The 20,781-nt window shown below is 40.9% G+C and overlaps 3 protein-coding genes across 5 annotated transcripts in view; 2 read left to right on the top strand and 1 right to left on the bottom strand.

The window, feature by feature from the left end:
• LOC103362305 (TLC domain-containing protein 2-like) overlaps positions 1 to 3,123 on the top strand; it is a 5,904-nt gene extending 2,781 nt beyond the window's left edge. Inside the window, exons 2-4 of the mRNA XM_008288623.1 lie at positions 225 to 283; positions 1,020 to 1,281; positions 2,511 to 3,123. Coding sequence (XP_008286845.1) covers positions 225 to 283; positions 1,020 to 1,281; positions 2,511 to 2,709 — 520 coding nt within the window. The 3' untranslated portion in view covers positions 2,710 to 3,123. The remainder of the gene's footprint in view (positions 1 to 224; positions 284 to 1,019; positions 1,282 to 2,510) is intronic.
• Positions 3,124 to 3,224: 101 nt separating this feature from the next.
• On the bottom strand, positions 3,225 to 20,190 carry LOC103362285 (F-box only protein 40-like). 2 transcript variants are annotated; one of them, XM_008288599.1, is made up of 7 exons: positions 20,179 to 20,190; positions 11,129 to 11,334; positions 8,962 to 10,131; positions 6,752 to 7,038; positions 6,236 to 6,367; positions 4,661 to 4,997; positions 3,225 to 3,748 (listed from the first exon to the last, which is right to left on the bottom strand). In XM_008288599.1, exons 2-7 carry the CDS (start codon positions 11,129 to 11,131, stop codon positions 3,530 to 3,532), a joined length of 2,148 nt encoding a protein of 715 aa, XP_008286821.1. In that variant the 5' UTR covers positions 11,132 to 11,334; positions 20,179 to 20,190; the 3' UTR covers positions 3,225 to 3,529. The 2 variants fall into 2 exon arrangements, with proteins under 2 accessions (XP_008286821.1, XP_008286820.1); XM_008288598.1 differs by lacking the exon at positions 20,179 to 20,190 and having other exon boundaries at positions 11,129 to 11,364.
• Positions 11,945 to 20,474, top strand: LOC103362286 (F-box only protein 40-like). Of its 2 annotated transcripts, XM_008288600.1 has the most exons (10): positions 11,968 to 12,020; positions 12,108 to 12,151; positions 13,148 to 13,185; positions 13,506 to 14,061; positions 14,479 to 14,999; positions 16,872 to 17,051; positions 17,190 to 17,431; positions 17,729 to 17,860; positions 19,534 to 19,816; positions 19,904 to 20,474. In XM_008288600.1, exons 3-10 carry the CDS (start codon positions 13,183 to 13,185, stop codon positions 20,114 to 20,116), a joined length of 2,130 nt encoding a protein of 709 aa, XP_008286822.1. In that variant the 5' UTR covers positions 11,968 to 12,020; positions 12,108 to 12,151; positions 13,148 to 13,182; the 3' UTR covers positions 20,117 to 20,474. The 2 variants fall into 2 exon arrangements, with proteins under 2 accessions (XP_008286823.1, XP_008286822.1); XM_008288601.1 differs by lacking the exon at positions 12,108 to 12,151 and having other exon boundaries at positions 11,945 to 12,020.
• The last annotated feature ends 307 nt before the right edge of the window (positions 20,475 to 20,781 follow it).

The following is a 20,781-nucleotide window of genomic DNA, read 5'->3' as shown; positions in this document are numbered from 1 at the left end:
GTACCTGCAATCTAATTCAATAGACATTATGTATTATTTATAACTCTTGGACATTCATAATCTCCAGAGTCATGAAGATGATTTTATTTTTTATTTTTCATAATGTTACAAGTTGTTCTTCTCAGTTGTCCTGCAGTTACACAAGGTCAGTAAATGAAAGCGCACAATCACCATATCCTCTCTGTGGTATTCAGCCTTGATCTGTGTGACCGTTTTATCTCCAGAGGCAGCGCAGGTCATGACCTGGTTCACCTGCTGCACACCAACACACTGCTGCCTCAGGGTGCGACTTCAGTGTCACAACATCATATAAATACAGGGCAACTTTGAATGCAGCGCACATTGTGTCTGGCAGGTTTGTATGTTTGCTGATGAGCATGTGTACAGCTGCTGATGTAACTGAAGAGACAGTAAAACATTTACCTTTACATTGATCAAAGTTCAAAGTCTGCTGGGTTCAGGTGCTCTGTGGTAGTTTTATATGTTTCAGTACAACTTTCTTACAAAGCAGAAGACTTTTGGGTCAACAGGTTGTTAAGAATGTCCTACAATTTATCCTCCTCCTTGTCTTAGTTTGCTTATCTTCTAGAGAATGGCTACACAACATCTGGACCAAACTGTACTTTTTCCACCCACAGAGGTTTTCCTGAATAATTAATGAGATAAAATATCAAAGAAGTTACACAGGAGCATATCATATCTCAGCCAAATTGACTTTTTGCAGCTTGGCAACCTGAGAAAATCCATATAAATGCTTATTATTACATCTATTATTATTAAATAATTTCCCAGGTCTGAGATAAATAAAATCTATTCTATTCTTTTCTGTTCTATTAGCTTTTGACATTGGTAAGTAGTTTACTAAATACTGGTAAACCCGTTGTTTAGTCTGTCACAATAGGTTTCTGGGAAGATGAATCAATCATGACAGACTTTCTGTTACAGCTATATGTGACCTCCTGAATTATAGGTCATTATCTATGCATGTGTTTTGTTAAAGTGTGAATAAAGTTGTTCAGCATGTTGCTGTGCCTGCTTGTTTGTGCTGATTCTGCTGTTGAAACTCTTTGCTCAGGTGATCTCATGCTTCGGTTTGGCTGCAGTGTCCCGCCTCTACGTGGGCTTCGCTCTGGTGTCTCTGCTGGTGGAGATCAACTCTGTTTTCCTTCACACCAGGCAGCTGCTCCTCCTGTCAGGACGGAGGAACAGACCGGGACCTGAAGTCGCATCTCCTCGTCCCTCTCTTGCCTTCAGCGTTGTCAGCTGGCTCAACCTGGGAACGTAGGTGACTTAGTGGAGCTTTATCAGGGAAGATGAGAGAGATGCTTTTCAATATGTGACGACCTGAAATTTCAAACAGCACCATTTCAAATTCATTTGTGTATTTTTTTTTTTACTTGCAAAAAATTAGTAATAGTCTTGAACACAATGAGAGGTAAACCATGTGTTTACACTGGAAAATATAATTTCATGTTCAGTGGAGTATGTAAGAAGTGGCATATAACAAAAATGAGTGAATAACTAATCGTTTGTCAGCATGCTTTGATCAGCTGCTACAATATCGTCTGTTTTTAATCCGTTTCTTAGGTCATAAAACTTTTTTTCAGTTTATGCAACAAAACACAAAAACTCCCACCAGCCTTGACTTATGAATGACATATGTTTTTAGAAAAGTTACCCTCCGACCTTTGGTTTGCAAAGAACTAAACTAAAGAACAGTAAAAGTTAAAAAAAACTTTAGCTTTATATTGTAGTTTTAAAGACAGACTGCGGCAAATCAGCTTAACTGCGGTCCTGCAGGGATTTAGATGAGAAGCTTGATAACACTCTTCTGTTTGCCATCTCAATATGAAGCTGGAGGCTGCTGTAAGTTCATTATAACGACTGACAAAATGGGACAAATACAGCAACTCTAAAGATGACTAATATTATAGCACAATGTTTTGTGTGTTCATGAAGGTCAAGTCGAGTTAAATGTATTCATAAAGCACATAAAACAACAAGAGTTGAACCAAAGTGCAGCATTATTATGAATAGCATCACATAAGAAAGGAAGTGGTTCTTCAGCTGTGACTTTAAAGTTTCTAAAGTCTCAGCAGTTCTTACATGAAAAGGCGAACTCTTCCAGGGACTAGGAGCAGCTACTGCAAAGGCCCAGTCACCTCTATGCATACAAAAACCTAAGCAAGTAACCAAGGTGCATACAAAAATACACAACTACATTTTTGAGGTGTGAAAAAGTTGTGCAGCGAGTCTTTATTCAAACTTTGGTCATAAGCAGTTGTGTTTTTCAGGAGGTGCAGCAGGTCATTCATTAATCACAGGTGCATCAGTTAGACTCCAGCTCCTCCTGTCCACATGTCAGATACTGAGCAAGATTATAAACCTAAAATTGTTTCTAGTAATCAGACCTTTCTTGTTGTTTCAATATAATAAATGGTGATATGATGCTGGTTGTCTGTCTGCTTTTGGTTTCACAGTTTCTGATCGATTTTCTGTCTCCCCTGCAGGTTTTTGGTGTTTCGTTTCTGCACTCTGGGCTGGATGGCCTGCTGGCTGGCAGGTCAAAGTGAAGGTTTACCTCATTACGTCCTGATGATGGGGACAGCCGGCCTTAGCCTGATGTCCATCATGAATGTCGTGTTGTTTTACAGACTGCTCAGAGCAGATGTCCTCGGGAACACAAACAAATCCAGCAAAAGCCACTAGAGAGAGCCAAGTCAAAGATGATTTTAAGAAAGAAACACAGGTATCATGTAGAAATCCTGTGTTGTTTGCTGCAACAGAAACATGTCTATTCTGATAACTGTAATAGTCAACTTGTGACTCCTTTTCTATTTTTATCTTCCAAAGCTGAAACTGCACATATAGTGTTTTTTAAATTTTTTTACATTTTTTATTGCAACATAGAATAAGTTATTCACGGAAGGGACCTCATTATATAGAAGTATTCATTCATGTAGTGTTGTTCTGAAGATGTCTCCTAAGTAATGGAATTGCACATGTATTAACTCACTGTCTAATGTATCAGAATAGCTGTTTGGGAGGCAAAATGGCTCAGGATTTGTTTTTTGTTTTGTTTTTTAATTTTTTAAAAATCCTATAATGTAAACATCACTTTTTTTTTTTTAAAGTCTTCATTTACCCTCAGGAAACTTGAGTGTTGCCATTTTTCAAAATCTCCAAGAACACATTTTTAATTGTATCTGAATTAAAAAAAAAAAAAAGAGGACAGCTGTGGCTTTATTGCTTTACTCAGGAATTTCTTTACATACTTAATTTCAGTGCTTTCCTGACATTTTTTGTCAATGAAGTTCGATTTAGACTGCAAAGTCTGTGTCTGCAATGAAGGCATCGAATCAGTGTCACAGCATTAATATCAAAACTCAACTCCTTTACCTTTAAATGCCAGTGGACAGCAGTGACAGGGCATATGGCAAGAGAGAGAAAAGGGACTGCATGCAATAAAAGTCTGTTGTTGGTGGGTTGTGACACATACATTTTACTAGCTACCTGATTTCTAACACCCCTACATCATGATCCTTTGCTGCTGGAACAAGGTCACCAGAGTGGGACCTTTGCAGCTCCTGTTGGTTTGGATTACTTCTCGGATCTGTGGAAGACAAATCTTCTCTGTCTTGGACTCTTTCTCGTAGTAGGGACACACTTTTAGATGCTCCGAGATGGACGGCACGTCTCGGAAGCACCAGGTGTCCACAGGAGAGAACAAGGAGCTGAACTGCCAAACCTGCAGGAACAGAGAGAGACGTATGTACCGTGAGCTGCACATCCTACCTTCCTTCAATTACAAGGAAAACCAGAAACGCTGTGTACACCAAAACCAACAAACAATGCACCAGCCACAACCATTAGCCCATGCTAGCATTGTAAAATAATTTGAACGGCAGTGAAGAGTTGTTGTCAACTCGAGTAGCGTTATCTTCACTTCACCGGTATCTCCTTCTATCCAGTCATGTCTGCTCTCCTCTGTGTGTTTCTGTTTGTTGCATTTGTCTGTTTATGAGCATGGGGAGGGTCAACAGTTTCAAATGGAGGGACTCACATGCACAAACAAGCACAACATGTGCACCAGACTGACTCCAAAACACAACGCATGTGACGTTATACTCTGCTAAGGACACCATTACTCCACTATATATTTATATAGCAGATAGTTGTTTGATGCTCTATTATTGGTTTATGTTCACAAATTTGCATATTGCATCTTTAACAACTTTATATACAGTGGCTTAGTCCAGCTGGAGGTCATGATATAAATCTGGGGCCTGTAAGATGATTTGGGACAAAATTATATTCATTTTGTTGATACATGTTTGTTTTTCGGATGAATGAATTGAAATCACAGATCATTTTACATACTTTGGGTCTTAAACCACTGAACAAAAGGGCACCATCTGACAGTTTTAAAGTGTTTGTTTTACTTTATTTTTTATTTCGATATGCCACCAGTTGGTCTCTATCAATGAAAACTTCATGTAACTTCCTTCATACTTTATTCTAACTTTAGCCTTGATGCAGTTTTGTACTCTTTTAGGAATCACTTTATCTTTTATCTACTTGATGCACTTTTAACAGCCCCTATTTTGCTGATGAAATACGAACATCTCATCTTCCCACATGTCAGTCTGTCGGCTCTCACCTTCTGCGTCACCCTCCACTTGGCTCCTCGATGTGAGTTGGCCTCCTTCTCCCAGCGGAGGGTCACCATCCCTCTGTCCTGCAGCTGAGATGAACACACCTGCCTCATGAGCTGGGACACCAGAGCGAGCTGCGACAGGGACTGACTGTCCAGGAAGCTGGCCATGTGGCAGAGCACCTCGTAGGGCAACGAGCTCAGAGAGTCCTCCCCTGCTCCAGCTTGACCTCCTCTCTTCCTTTGAGCGATAGAGGAGTCTGCTGAGTTGCTGGACGGCTGGGAGGCATCACCCAGAGAGACAAGGGTTGTAGGATGGAGGCTAAAGCAGCCCAGATCCTCACTGAAAGCACAGATGCAATTATGTTATGTGAAAAAGCATTTGATTTATAATTCTTTGCATGAGGATTGATGGGCTTATTAAACCTAAATAAAATCTAAATAAAGTGCCAAGTCAATGTCACACTTAACCAAAACTTTAAGCTGCAACAATCAGTATTTTTATTTATGACAATAGATTAAATGATCATGTATAATGGGACATAAAGTCATGACTTGTTATAATAAATTTTAAAAATTACCTCAAACTTTAGTGTTTTCATTTACCAATACTGTTTGTCATTTTTCACACTACTACAGTGACTAGATAAGCAATATTATGAAGTATTTAGCAGCCTAAGTCCCCTCTATTTTCTTTAAATGTCAGTAGAAACCAAAACAATTCTAAGAAGAGAGAAACTAAAGGAACAGGTGGCCAAAAACATGAATCCAAGCAATGCCAAATATGACATGTATATGCCAGATATGTAAATAAGTAACCAATGCAATCGATTTGACATACTGGCTTTAATAACATTGTTTGTTTCTGCTGCTGTCCTGTGGCCAAAATGTGTTACTGCAGGTTTACAACCACATTTTTATTTTATTTTTTTTATTGTTTTTTTGTGTGTGTATGAAATATGAAGTAGCTCTGGTGCCCCAAGATCACATAAATGAGCTCTGACTCTGAGCTTCTCAAGACAGGTGAGCAGTGGTGGACAGTATGAAATGCAAATATTTTATTATTATTCAATAACTGTAGTAACACACTCTGCAGATTTAGTTAGATAATGCGAAATATGATCAATCAATAAATGACCATTTAATATTTTAGATTGAGACAAAACTTTTTTGATCCCTAAAGGGAAATTCACAAGCTACCCAGCAGTTAAGCTTGATCAAATACATCCCCTTTAAAAGCTGCAGAGTTAAAGTGACAAATGCATTGCATTAGTAATTGTAATCTACTGATACATCATATTTTGAAAAATGCCATTTTACGCAATGCATATATTTGGTACTTTGAGTATATTTTGATGTTAATAATTTTGTACTTTTACCTGAGTATAAATGCAAATCTAATACTTTTACTAGAAGAGTTCTGCTGATGGACACTGTTGTCCCAAATTCTGCACGCATTGTATTCAATATAATACCATGGAAAATTAAATAGCCTTTTCTCATAGCAGAGCTTGTTTGCACTTCTACATTTTTTTCGGCTTTTTCATTGTATATGAAGGTGAACTTATCGTTTTGTCTCACTTGTATTTGACGGTTGCTTCATGTGTGGAGGGCTGAAGTCTCTTCTGGCTGTAGGTGCATCCCAGGTACGCCAGTGGACATCTCTGCTCAAACCAGCCGTTTACACCCATCTGGATGTCGCTGTGGATGTTCCTATATATTGATCATTAGAAACAGATTATTTTCATTTCACTGTAACAAAAGACATGTGGGTGTTTATAGGAATAATCAGAGTGGTCAATGCATTCAAACAGAATATGATCAAATGTATATGTGGGCTATAAATAAAATAAAACCACATTTTTTCTGTCCTTTACATACTGAATACAAAGGTTTTATCTCCATGTGTTATCTTCATGGTTAACCTGGCCTAGTGTGAGTTTGCATGCAAATAATTAGATTTTTTTTTGTTTTATTTTGCAGCTCTTATATGATACTGTCTTTCAACTATGAAGAAACTAACAGTTTTGGGAGTGTACATGAATTTGTTGTCTCTCCAGGTATGAATTTAATAATATGGCAATAAATAAAACTCACTTATAATGTTTGCCGTATTCTCTGCGCTGGAAATAGTGTCCACAGAGGAAGGTGAAGGCAGAGCTGGCCTTGTGGTGTCGGCTAGTGACGCTCTCCACCTGCAGCTGTAGGTGCAGCTCTGGTGGTTTCCTGGCATTCAGGTCAGCCAGTGACGTGTTTTTCCGGAAAGGAGCTGACAGAAAGTTGTAGGTCTGTGTGCCTTCATCTTGTAACAGACCGTCTTGGCAAACACTCTCTGCGATGAGGTGACCCCTCTGCTCCTTCTCCAGGGAGCACAGCAGGGAGGCCTGAGAAGCAAATCAAACGCACCATGAAGCAAACGTTCAGAATATTTATTGCCGCTTTAAGTAGGAGGTTGTGTGGTGCTGAGTATTAAACAAACAAGAGAAATCATTTGAGCAATGTCTCTGCCCAAACCTGGTTCTGTTGGAGGATTCTACCTCTAGAAAGAGAGTTTTTTTTCACTCTTCTGTTGCAATGTTTTTACTTTTTCATATTGTAAGGTTTTCCATCCATCCATTATCTGTACACCGTTTAATCCTCACTAGGGTTGCGGGGGGTTGGAGTCTATCCCAGCTGACTCAGGGTGAAGGCAGGGGACACCCTGGACAGGTCACCAGTCTATCACAGGGCTACACTTAGACACAGACAACCAAGCACACTCACATTCACACCTACGGACAATTTAGAATCCCCAATTAACCTCAACATCTTTTTGGACCTTGTGGGAGGAAGCCAGAGAACCCACACTGCACAGGGAGAACATGCAAGCTCCACGCAGAAAGATCGCGGGTGTCCTTATCTGGACGTGAACCGGCGACCTTCCTGCTGTGAGGCAACGGTGCTAAACACTGCTCCACCTTACAGCCCTATTGTAAGTTTTTTGACTTGTTTTTTCACAAATGGCCTGTGACGCCGCAAGATCACATTATACCAGTGAGACAATATGGTTCGTTGAAAGGACTAGATGTTGCAGTCCCTAGTGTTTGCACCACTTTTGATTGGGGGTTCTTGACGGATGGCTGCTATAAAGCTTTACCAGTGGGACACATATATGACTTAGCTCACAGCTTAAGCAATACTGAAATGCAGAAAATTAAAGAAAAATGTGCTTTTCCCCCTTAAATAGTCAATAAAGTGTTCAAAAATAAATATGTAAAAAACAAAAACACACACACAATGCTGTGCAGCACAAAAAAAGCTACATTCTTCAAAATACTGGGGTTTTTTCCCCAACCAGTCCTAAACCAAAAAATAAGGTGTTTTTAGACAGCTGACTGAAGTGAAATATATTGGAATTTATTCATTTTAAACTAAGATTCTATTGAAAAATTGACTACTTAAGCGTTGCAGCTCGGATTTCTTCTGTACAAGTAAATATCATGTGAGATAAAAAGAGCGATTTTCTCTGGATTGACAAACTTTTAGCTAAATTTAAACTTATAGGACACAACAGCTATAATTAATTTACTTATAGTGAGAATGAATCAATGTTTTGCTTTTACTGTTCTCATAGTGCTGTTTTTGCCACAGTGGGCAGCTGTCTCCAACCTGCTCAACATCAAATAGCTACTCTCACATACACCTCACTATCATTCTTCTGTCGAGGAAAACACTTAGGCTTGTCTGTATTTCTGGAAACCAACAAGTTTTCATAGAACATTTTCAGGCAGAGAGGCTAGCACTGTCATTAAAATGATTAATTCACAGGGTAAAAAACACTAGCATGGCTGCCTTACTGAATGATCCAACCTCTTGACAAAACTTGAAATTTTCTGTGCGGTAGATTTTTTTAGTCCGGAGGCTGTTGTATAGCAGAATGGGAGAAGAAAACTGCTTGAAATGCATGACTTTTACCTGCAGTCGACACTAGGTGGGAGTTAGACAACCAAGCAGCAGCCATTGTAATTATCTAATGAACATTATGCACCATTTAGTGCTAAATATATCTAAATGTTTCCTTCAGTCCCTGGTGGAGACCAAAAACAGAGCTAAAAGGAGAGTTAAGACCTGTATTCATCCAAATAAATGTGGTTGTATCTATGTCTGCTGTAAATGTAAAACACTTGTGTTTACTAATAGATAAAGTTTAAACTTAATAGGAGATGGATATCAATGTTGTGTTCACAGCAGTGGCCAAAAACTTTCATAGGTCTAATAAGAGCATTTTTACCAAAATACTCTGAAAAGGTTGAATTCCTTTGCCTCACCTGAACTTCCTCCCAAACTGGCATCTCCTCTAGCGCCACTCCCAGATCGCTGGTGTCCACAGCTTCACTCTCTCTCCTGTAGAAACCAGGGTTGCGGATGCGGGACTGCCTGGCAGAAAAGCTGGTTGGGATTTTAAAGGTGCGTACAGTGATAATCTTCATCGCCTCCACGTGTCCGTACACAAAGTTCCCCTTCTTGCGCTTTCCAGCTGGACAGGAGGATGAGGAGGTGCAGGCACCGCTCACTAGTTTACAAGTGTCTGATGCTGTTGCACCCATACAGGCATCTTCCTCCATAACAGTGCCCAGGCCTTTTCCCCTCCCTTTAGGCAGACTCTGTCCTCGGCCTCCTGCTGCTGCCTCTCCAGCTGTCCGGCAGCCGCCCATCTCCATACTGAACATGTGCTCCCAGGTGCTGTAGTTTTCTAACAGGTCAGCATCAACTACTGATGACCTGGCTATAGCCTCTCTCTCCTCCTGAGTTAGCACCGGCTGATATTCAATCTCATCCTCATCTTCATCCTCCTCCTCCTCTTCTGTCACATTAGGGTTTTGGATGTTAAACAGATTGAAAGACTCCCAGGTTTGAGCATTGGCTTCTCTTGCCGCTTCCCTCTCCGCTGCCTTTTTCTTCCTCTCTTTCTTCTTCTTCCTCTCCCTCTCCCTCTCCTTCCTCTCTTCTTTCATCTCCTCCTCTGCAGTCTGGATCATCTCTGGGAACAGTTTCTTCATCTTAATGGAGTGAAATAGGCGGTCCTGGTCTTTCAGGGCCAAAGCCAGGTCCAGACATCCTCCCTGCTCTCTTTCTCTGAGCAGGTTTTCATGCAGCTCTGTGTTTGGGTAAGAATGGGCATCATTGGCTGGCCAGCGATTCCACTCCATGGAGCAGGACACCACGCTGGCCGGACACACCTGGAGGTGAGCTGCCCGAGAGGAGCGGGGCAGCTGGACTGGGCAGCCGAACTCAGCGTTGAGGCAGGGCACCCTGACATTGGGGCAGAGCAGCAGGTGATCCTCCTCTTTGCAGAGATGGAAAAGGGCACCGCAGAGCAGACGGCAGGGGATGACGGCACAGGACACAGAGACCTCCACCCGAGCCCTGCAGCGCCGACTGTAGCAGGAATCACAGTGGACATGCTGTCGCACCCTGGAGGCCCGAGAACGATGACTCTGAATGGGAAATAAAGGGGAAAAAAGGAAGACCAAGAGAACAGACTGGCTGTTAGAATCAGCAGAAGTCATTAAATCAACACTTCTTTTTCTTTTTTTAGATTTGAAACAGTGGACACATTAAACACAACAGATTTTAATATTATGCAGTTTATATGTAAGTACATTTGCATGATAAGTTAGCATTTGTGTTTCAGATTGAGACATTAAACTCCACATAACCTCACAGGCACATGGGTCAGTCACTAATGGTGAACTTGTGCTACCAAAACTAGCTCAAACCTGCATAAGTTAATGTAAAATTCTGCACCCCATAGCTCATCTGAATCCAAAAACCTGGCTAAAGATGCAAAATATGTCAATATTTCAATTTGTTTACAAGGCGTTGCTTTCGTGTCTCGTTCCTGAGCAATTAACAGGAAATTTTGAGCACAAAAACGGTCGGCCTTTTTTTTTTTTAACGAGTTTTGCATGTTTAATATTAGCACCGTTGCCTCGAAGCAAGAAGGTCGGTGGTTCGCGTCCCAATAAGGACACCCGGGATCTTTCTGCATGGAGTTTGCATGTTCTCCCCGTGCAGCGTGGGTTCTCTCTGGGCTCTCCAGCTTCCTCCCACAAGATCCAAAAACATATTGAGGTTAATTGGTGATTCTAAATTGTCCATAGGTGTGAATGTGAGTGTGCTTGGTTGTCTGTCTCTGAGTGTAGCCCTGTGACAGACTGGTGACCTGTCCAGGGTGTCCCTTGCCTTCACCCTTAGTCAGCTGGGATAAGCTCCAGCCCCCCTCGACCCTAATGAGGATTAAGCGGTGTATAGATAATGGATGTTTAATATTTCACTTTGTGCAAACAAAGATTCAGTGAAGAGCTGAAGAACATAATCTCTTACTTTATATGACACACTGGACAGCTCACAACCAAAAAGCTACTTAAAGGCAAATAAAACTTAATAATTCAAAACAACATTGGTATTGCAGCTGCAAAATAAAGTCCATACCATCCTTCAGGTCTTCTGGCGTCAGGTTTCTTTATCTGAGCTGCAGGTCTGTCTACCAAACGCAGAGGAAACTTAGAATCTCTCAGTACCATTAGCTTTAAAAAAAGATATGTAGGAACCCACAATAGCAGGTTGCCAGCAGAATTCTGTGGCGTAAAAGTTAAAAAAAAGAGTGAACTGCAGGCCACGAGTTGGAGAGAGTCATTCTCCTTGTAGTCTGTCTTGTACTTTTAAAGACCAACTGTCTGTGTGTCTGTTATGTGTGCGTGTTATTAATAGACTGACCGAGAAATGTTACAGCGGTCATCAGTAACATGGTTTCAGTTACCAGGCCTCTGAGGAATCACAGTGCTTTTGCACCCTGGAGGGCCAAGGATGATGATTTTTGGTTTGGATTAGGGTGAGAAAAAGAAAAAAATGAGGCAAGAAAATGATTGTCATATTCAAGAGAAGTCACCAAATTTAGTTTTTTCTTTTTAGATTTCTGTCTCACTTACTTCTCTCTTACGCATATTTTGCTGTTGCCTACTATTAATTTCAACCTGCAGGGAAAAAATAGTTCATTTCTAATCCAAACACTGTCCTCTAGTGGAGGTTTTGGTACAATCACACTGCTCGGGAGCATTTTCTTGCAGTTATTCAAACAGAGGATGGCCTATTTATTTTGACAACAGGTGTTCAGACACATACAGTGTGGCCCAGAATAAGACATGCAAACTTCTTAACAGAGTTTGGTGGCTGTGGTTTGGAGTTGGAGTCAGAGGGGGGAGTTATTTCTCCTCCTGAATGTGTTTCGTGCTCTCTTGTCTAATTATAACCTTCCAGTTCAAAGAGCACAGGGAGCAAAAGCAACGTTATAAAACCTAAGAGACACGTCTGTGGTGGCACCTTGGTAAGACATTTGACCGGAAACTTTGATCCTATTGTTAATCTGCTGAAATACTTTGATAGTGTCTGTCTTTGTTGATCTGAACTATAGGGAGTACAGTGAAACGACTGAGAGAAGTAATAAAGGTGTAGAAGGTGAATATTTCAGGTGCTTTACATGCTCGTATGAGTTGCTGTTACAGAGCCAGAGGACATGCAACTCAACAATGCTCTGTGTTTACGCATGACTTTAAATCTTCGTGTTACATTTGGGACACAAGTGCATTTTAATGTGTGTTGACAAGAGTGCTGCACAGTCAGCTGACATTTCTTTTATGCTAATAATTTTTTGTGTGCAGCTAATTTGTTGTGCAGCCTGTTGCTGGTTACTGACCCTCTATAGAGCTACAGTACTACTCTCATTGGTCAGGAGATAATAGGATGGGAATCTAAGTAAAAATGTAAATGCAGCACTGTCAGTCTGTCAGTCCAGATTGATATGTCTCAACAACAACTGGACTCAAATGTAGTAGAGATGCTCTTGAGAGGATTTGGTCTAGTGACTTGGAAATCCCTAAACTCCCCGTAGAGACATGTGTTTTGGTTTCCAGTGACATGTCCTAACTATTAAATGGATTTCCATGTCATTTATCACAGGCATTCATGTTCCATTCTACATGAATGACAATAACTTTGGGGATACCCTGATTTTTCATCTTGTACAATATTTGATTTGTTCAGTACTTTAGCTTATGACTAAATACCAGCAAAAATGTTCAGCTGGACTTTGTGTTTTGTGCCAATTAGGAAATTATCATGTTAGCCTGTAATATGCCAAATTAGTGTAGTGAACATGTACCTACATCACATTGGCATGTTCTTCGGCATCTTTGCATTATGATGTTAGTGTTTAGTACCTTTTGCAAAGCTGCTGACTGTAGCTTTCTTTCCTCTTGTTGTTTTTTGTAGATTACACTTCTGGTCACTCTTTAGTTGTTTTGGCCATAATAATCTGATGCCAGTGATGATGGAGGAAGTAGACATTGCTTTGTTTTCAGGGGTCACAAGTCAAAAAGGTTGTGAATCACTCCTAAGGGCTGATGCCACAGGGTAAAACATCAGTTTAAAATGTTTTTGTGTTTTTCCCTGCAGGGCAACAAAACCAAACGGTCCAAAGTCCTGTGGATATGGTGAGTCACAGATTTCCGATATGACCCCCTTTTATTAAGTACACCAGTAAAATGTAATGCAATCTGATTCATTGGCTCTTGCATAAATAACGTTTTTGCTTGAGAAGCTATTTTAGTTTTTGCAGACTTTGTTTTGTTTTGTGATGCATTACAGTTACTCGTGTTGGTAACATTTTGTGCACCCCATTAACATGCATGAATTTTATAGTTCTAATCTAAGTATTGGTGTTGGATCAAAGATTCCATTTTATTATGCTGTGTCATTGTGGTGTAACTCTTTATCTTCTTGGCTCCTCCATTTTACTTCGTCACCCGTTCAGAGTCATCGTTCTCGGGCCTCCAGGGTGCGACAGCATGTCCACTGTGATTCCTGCTACAGTCGGCGCTGCAGGACTCGGGTGGAGGTCTCTGTGTCCTGTGCCGTCATCCCCTGCCGTTTGCACTGCGGTGCCCTTTTCCATCTCTGCAAAGAGGAGGATCACCTGCTGCTCTGCCCCAATGTCAGGGTGCCCTGCCTCAACGCTGAGTTCGGCTGCCCAGTCCAGCTACCCCGCTCCTCTCGGGCAGCTCACCTCCAGGTGTGTCCGGCCAGTGTGGTGTCCTGCTCCATGGAGTGGCTTCGCTGGCTGACCGATGACACGAACCCACACAACTTCAAAGCCCTGCAGGATAATGTGCTGAAGGAAAGAGAGGTGCAGGGAGAGGCTTTGGAACTTGCCATGGCTCTGGTGGATCAGTCAGATCTGTACAGCCGCCTGAAAATGAAGCCCCTCTACCCAGAGCTGATGGAAGAAGAAGAGGAGGAAATACAGGATGAGAAGAAAGAGGAGACGGCAGTTGGAGGGATTGTCAACGGTGTCAAAGGAACCAGTGAAGGTGAATCATACTGCTGCTTTCATCTGACATGAAATAACCACTTTCATGAGACATCTCCTCTAAGATAATGCATCATAGGGTCAGGAGTCGCCTAAAAGGCCCTGAAAACCTGAAACCTGTAAATATTTTTTCAGTTATTCTTTCATTATAAGTGCTGGGGTTCAGCACTTTTACACTTTTTTCTGCCACACAGTTATTTTACTCAACAAAGTTTTTTTTGTACCTGTCAGTCAAATCTGATCAAACCACCCACAGCGAGCTAAAGATGTTTTCAACTTTGACTATTTCTTATTTATTCACATTTTAAACCATATCTTCAGGGGCTTTAGGAATACAACAGTAGTTTGCAGCATACATTGCAACTTCTTTCTTGCAGTCTCTTTCAATTTCTAATCTGTTGTCTTTACTTCAATCCAGGAGACCACCCTGTAAACAGCTTGTGTGAGAAAAGTGTTGAAGAGGAGGCTGCACAGAACATTGTGGAACAAGGCTCAGGCCTAAGCAAAGAGAAATACAACATGTGTGAGCTGATGTTCAGCATGGAGAAACGTGCCTGTGCTGTCACTGAGGCAAACCTAGAAAATCCCAAACAAAGCCCAAAACCTGGGGAGAAGGCAAACACCAAAACTGTGGAGGATCCAAAACAGGCCCAGAAGCAGGACAACACATGTGCAGAAAGCAAAGGTGCAGAGGGAGATTGTGCGGCTGAGAACTTCCCTCCACCAGACACGAGTAAGACTGGACTGGCCCCGTGGCAGGACGGGGTGCTGGAGCGTCTGGGGAAAGAACTCACCCCACATGAGTACAACATGTACGTGGTGCATCATGGGCGTATGCTGGTTGCCTTCGGGCAAATGGAGGCCTGTACCCCGAGGGACAAAGACTTTGTCTACGGCAGCCTGGAACCAATTCCAGTGCAGACGCTGCACTCTTTCACGGTGACGATTTAAAGATACAATTATTTGCTGTGAAACTCAGAATTATATTGAAGTGTACTGACACCTTAACTTAGCTAAATTCAGGGAGATATTCAGATCCTTTATCTCTATCTGGTTGTTTTTCAAACTTAACTCAATTACTTCTCATACTCTTTGTGTGTAGAATCAAGGGATTCACCCTGACTACCTTTGAGGATGGATTTTCTGCAAGTTACCTCCATTTTAATGACTATTACATCTTCCCTCTCTCTATGACAAAAGCTTTTCACTTGCCTTTATGCACGGCCATCCAGAACAGCTACAAAAACAACAGATATCAATGTATCACTAAGTATTTCTTATAAATCTTACAGTGGACTGTGGCAGTAACGCTCACATTTTAAGACACCTTTTGACCCAACATGTAATCTGGTCGTACATACTTACCAACAGCAAAGGAGGTGAAAAAGTGCAAACAACAGAGGCTAAGAGCTCCATCGGGATAAAACTGCACACAGCAGCTTTAAAGATCCTGAAGACATGGTTTCAAACCTTATGTATTTGTTACTGTTATGTCTGTGTGACTAAACATACTATTTATTAAAAGTTAAACCTTTTAAAACTCAGCTAATCTGCTTTATCAGGGCTGTGGTGGTGTGGTTTCATAATAAAGGAAAGAATGAAGAGACGTAATTAAATACAAAATAATTCTAATAGACTATAATAGAAGTTCATCTATAACAAACTGACATCATGTTTTTTCAACTTAATTGGATTAAGTTCAAAACTTTATTTATGCACCAAAGCAATTAGATTTTGTGAATCATTTATATAAACAAGCAGGATGTTTTGGGTTGCATTGACACTCTCACTGCAACAGTAAAAGTTAAAAATAAAAGTAATGTATATAAACAAAGTTGATATTGCAGTCATCGCAACACTTCTTTAGCTCAAGGCCCTTTGGACCTCCTGCTCACAGAAGAAGACCATGAGGCTTCAGAGGTCCAGTCCAGTAATTTTGGAACAGATGTCAGTTTCTGTTTTTGACAGAGAGGGATGAGAACCAGCAGATGAAAAAGAAACACAGAATAATCTCAGTTTAAAAACTGTTGAAGGTGTGTAGGATGGATGTTTGGACAATGAATGAGTTCCGTTTCGGGAGATGTTTTAACAATGATGTCTTGGTTCTTACCTGACTGAGAGCAACACAAAGTCAGTCGCACTAAACATAATCACGTTAGGACAATGTTAGATAGTGTGAGCTGTTAATAAACTAGCTAAAAGTTCGCATAAATTTTGTGTTAAATGCAAACGGCTTCATAAAATTTGAGAATTATCCAGCACCCTTACCTTTAAGAAACACCTAAAAAAAAAATCTATCTATATGCTTGAACATACTTAAAAGAGCTTGGGTCTCCATTGTGTCTTGCTTATTTTGTCTACAATTACAGTATTCATGTTTGCATTACCTTTAGTTATTATTTAATAAAATAGTTTTTATGTGGTCATTTAAGCTTCAGTGGTGCATTTTGATAGTGTGACCCCAGAAAGACTAACAACAGCTGTGGTGGAAGCTAATGTGGATCCAGATGAATAAATAAAGAGTGTGGCAGATGCAGGTCTGTGGTGCAGCTTTATGCAGCTAGCCTCCAGTGTGAGGTAATATGTCATGTTTTCAGTATCAGCTGTAACTCTGACCTTAAAACCAGCTCCAGCACAAACTACAGCGACACACGTCAATACATCTTCATAGACAGTCCGGGGTGTGGTTTGATCAGATTTGATTTAGAAACATACTGAAGTCAATCTGAATTAATAATAATTTACATGAGATGTGTTCACTGTCCTCTTGTCTTGTAATGTAACATATTCTCATGTATTTCTTCCTGTAAGGCCCCTGTGAGCTTTCACTACAAGCGGCGGGTTCATCTGTACGATACGGCTTCACGAGCTCAGAGCGAAACTCGAAGTGTGGACACATCAGACCTCGGAGCAAATGAAGAGAACGTGTTCGCTAATGAAGCAGCAGCCACCCTGCTGGGCTACGCTGAGAGGGAGGTCATGGGTCACAAGGTGCAAAGAGTCTTGAAACTATGAAATGCTTTGGAAAATTTTCATCAGTAAGAACACCTACACATAGTTTAGGACTCTATAAAGCGTTGATGTGATATACAATTATTTAGGTATTGCGATTGATTGGCTTCCCTGCAGATCAGCGAGTCAAAGGCTGCAGATGGGCTCTACGTGGACATTGGAACGCAGACGCACTCGTTCAGCTCGGCTCCGTTTAAAAGAAAGACAACCCTGTCTGAGGTGATGGTGGACAAACCGCTGGAGCTCCATCTGCAGCTGCAGGCAGAGAGCGTGAACAGCAGGCACCACAGAGCCAGCAGCGTCTTCACCTTCATCTGCGGTCACACCTTCCACCGCAGAGAGTTCGCCACACATTTCAGGTGTCCGTGGATACTATAGTTTGTTTGTCGGAGTCTGTAGTTTGTATATGTAGTTTGAAACATTAAAGCAGTAAACGCTGAATTTTTAATAACTCAACAAACGTCGATGAACAAAAAGAATGCAACCAATAAGAGATCTGTGCTGGAAGATAAATGTTCATGTAAAATCAAAGCAGAATCTCTTTTACATTTACTGTCCACAACCTACAAAACACTTGGCAATAGGTACATTTTCTGGACGTGGATGGTCATGCTGTGTGTGTCTAATGAATGTATGAACTGTCATCTCCTTCACAGGAACGTGCACAGTGACATTCAGACGTGTCTGAGTGGATGGTTCGAGCAGAGATGCCCTTTAGCATATCTGGGATGCACCTACAGCCAGAGGAGGTTTCAGCCCTCCACACTTAAAGCCACTGTCACCTATAAGTGAGTCACACGTATCTATCCAGATTCTAATATTTGGGTCTGATGTATACCTTTAAATATTTTTGCTACTTTGGATGGACAAAAACACAACTCTAGATAAATGCTAATGTTGCACTGAAACTGCTGGATGTATAAATTAGCTGTTGTTTATGATTTCAACTTAAACTGTGATAATATATCAGTGCTGAGTACACGGCCTGTTGTGCTGCCCTCAAGTGGCTAAAAGTCAGGGTCTAGTTTGTGCCCTAGAACAATGCCGGGTTCAGACTACACAATGTCAACACATGCCATCTCACCATGAACAGTTTGTAATTTTGGCCCTTTGTTGTGTCTCACAGTTAACAATAATGGATTTCAGCATTTGGGACACCTTACATTGTCCCTACAAAAAGACTAGCTTTCAAATTTTTTTTCTTTTCTAATCTGTCATATCACAGCTTCCACAACGTGTCAGTGAAATTGACAGCATGTCAGAAAAGCAGAGGCTAAAGATGGCCCATCATATATAAAATAGAAAATTTGGACAGTTACCATGACATCACCTATTGCTTTATGGAGTACTGTTTTGAATCCTTATGTCATTTCTAGTTTTTTGAAACTGGAAATGACAAATGAGGGGTGGACCTGACTGACAACTTTAGGATGCTACGTACGTCCATTAAGCGTCAATCACAATCGAGCCATGCCCTAAAACACACCCTGTTTTATCCTCTAGCTTATTCCAAATTGAAACTAAACTGCTAAATGAACATTTTGCTGTATTAAAGGAAACTATCAATTGACACTTAAACTCATTAGGAAGATGTTTACTGAGGTAACAATCAAGTCGGCCCCTACTGGTTGTTGAAAAGAATACAGATTTCAAGTCACTTGCTATTGGCTTCACTTTATATACCTGGAAACTTCATCCATCTTTTATTCACAGTCTGTGGGTGCGACCAGTGGACGGGTCTATCGGTGTGTGTTGTTTCCGTCTTCTTCTTTTAGACTTTTGTAAACACAAAACAGCAATTTTAATTTACATCAGTATTTGTTTTCATTCTTGTTTCCAGTAATCAGTCTCTGACATCTCCTTTACTTGATTTGAAAGAGTTACCATCTTATCAAGCAGACAAGACATTGAGTCTTCTAAATTCAGCATTAGATTGTGCAGTTTTTAGATAAGTAGAACACAATAAGTTTCTGCACTGAGAGCAAAGGATCATGATGTCAGTAAAACATTTGTAGTGAGAGAGCCTGAGGTCAGTCTATTGTACTGTAACCTTGGTAGCTGGCACCTGCTGTGATGTTATAACAAAAAGCAATGTCACAAAGTGCTCGCTCAAAAGAAAATCCTTACTATGTTTTTACCTTACTGTGTTAGGTACCTTGATATGACGTGAATTACATACACAAATTAGTGCTACGTAAATAAAATTCAATTCAATTCAATTCAATTCAATTAAAACAAAAGGAAACATTATGGAATCATGTGTTTGATTAACATGCAGTGTCTCTTTTGAAAAGTATCCTTATTGATCAAAATTAAGAACTGACACAACAAATAGATTAAACTCCCATTAACTGAAGCTAAACTTTAAGTTCTTGACAACAAAGAGCCTTAACATTGGACACAGACTGAGTTTAGAAACTTTGGTTTAGTGAAGTTTTTTTTTCTTTTTTCTTCCCTACAGTAAGGAACTGAGGAGTTTCAACTTGCGTCCGACCCTTCCAGCCTCACAAGGTGATGACTCGTCCAGAGCAGGAGCAGGGGAGGACTCTCTGAGCTCGCTGCCCTACGAGGTGCTCTGCCACATGGCCAGCTTCCTGGACAGTCAGTCCCTGTCGCAGCTCGCTTTGGTGTCCCAGCTCATGAGGCAGGTGTGTTCGTCTCTGCTGCAGGACAGAGGGATGGTGACCCTCCGCTGGGAGAAGGATGTTGACTCACATAGACAAGCCAAGTGGAGGGCCAAGCCTGTAAGATATGTTACTGCATCATCTGATCCAAAACAACCTATGATCCATGTTTTCTCTCCTCCTGACTCTGCTCCTGTCTCTCTCCAGGTATGGGAGTTCAGTCATCTCTTCTCCTCAGTGGATTCGTGGCACATGGCCGACATCCCTCCAATATCTGCTCATCTAAAAGTCTGTCCTTATTACGAGGCCTCTGTGCACAGCGAGCGGATTGCTCTCCCCAGCATGACTGAGAAACAAGGAGGCAGCCAGGAGAGAGCAAGCCTCGTCAACCACTTCACAGAAAACAGACGGAAGCAATGAAAAACCCTCTTTATTATTCTACCTGTTTAACTTGATGCAACTCATTTATGGCCAGATTACACAAAAATACAAGAACCACGTGTCACAATCAGTATGTCAAAAAGCACTTTACAGAATAAATGAAACCCATGTGAATTCATGGTGACCTGTATGTAGCTTTGATTTAATAACTGCAACATTTTTGATATCAAAAAAGTTCATCAGGACTCATGTGTACACATATATTGTATAAGATTCTGGAGCATGTAAGCTGCCAGGGATGCATTGTTTTAGTTGCTGGAAGCCATCCGTCCTGTGCTGTTTGTGTGGAGCCATCAGTCATCCAGGTTTATAATAAACTTTTGCTGTTTGTATTGTATATGACTTGATTGATTCCGTAGAATTTGCATTAATAAAGAGTTATTGTTGGCCTTAAACAATAAATGACTTTATTCGGCATTGAATCCAAATTACAATATATGTTCTGGATGTGAGGGGTGATCAATGTCACCGTAAAGAAAAAGAGAAAACATGGCATTTTTTTATTTTTTGTTTTTTTTTTAAGAAGACATAGCAGAAAGAGAGCTGCAGTGATTGTTGTTTCAAAGTGTAGCTTGTACTGATTCGTACACACATCAAGTGTCCAATGGCAACGATGACCTCTCGTGTCCAAAAACGCCACTGTG

The sequence above is a fragment of the Stegastes partitus genome, unplaced genomic scaffold, assembly GCF_000690725.1.
Source record: "Stegastes partitus isolate 25-593 unplaced genomic scaffold, Stegastes_partitus-1.0.2 Scaffold567, whole genome shotgun sequence".
NCBI lineage: Eukaryota > Metazoa > Chordata > Actinopteri > Pomacentridae > Stegastes > Stegastes partitus.
This window is presented reverse-complemented; position numbering and strand designations above follow the sequence as displayed.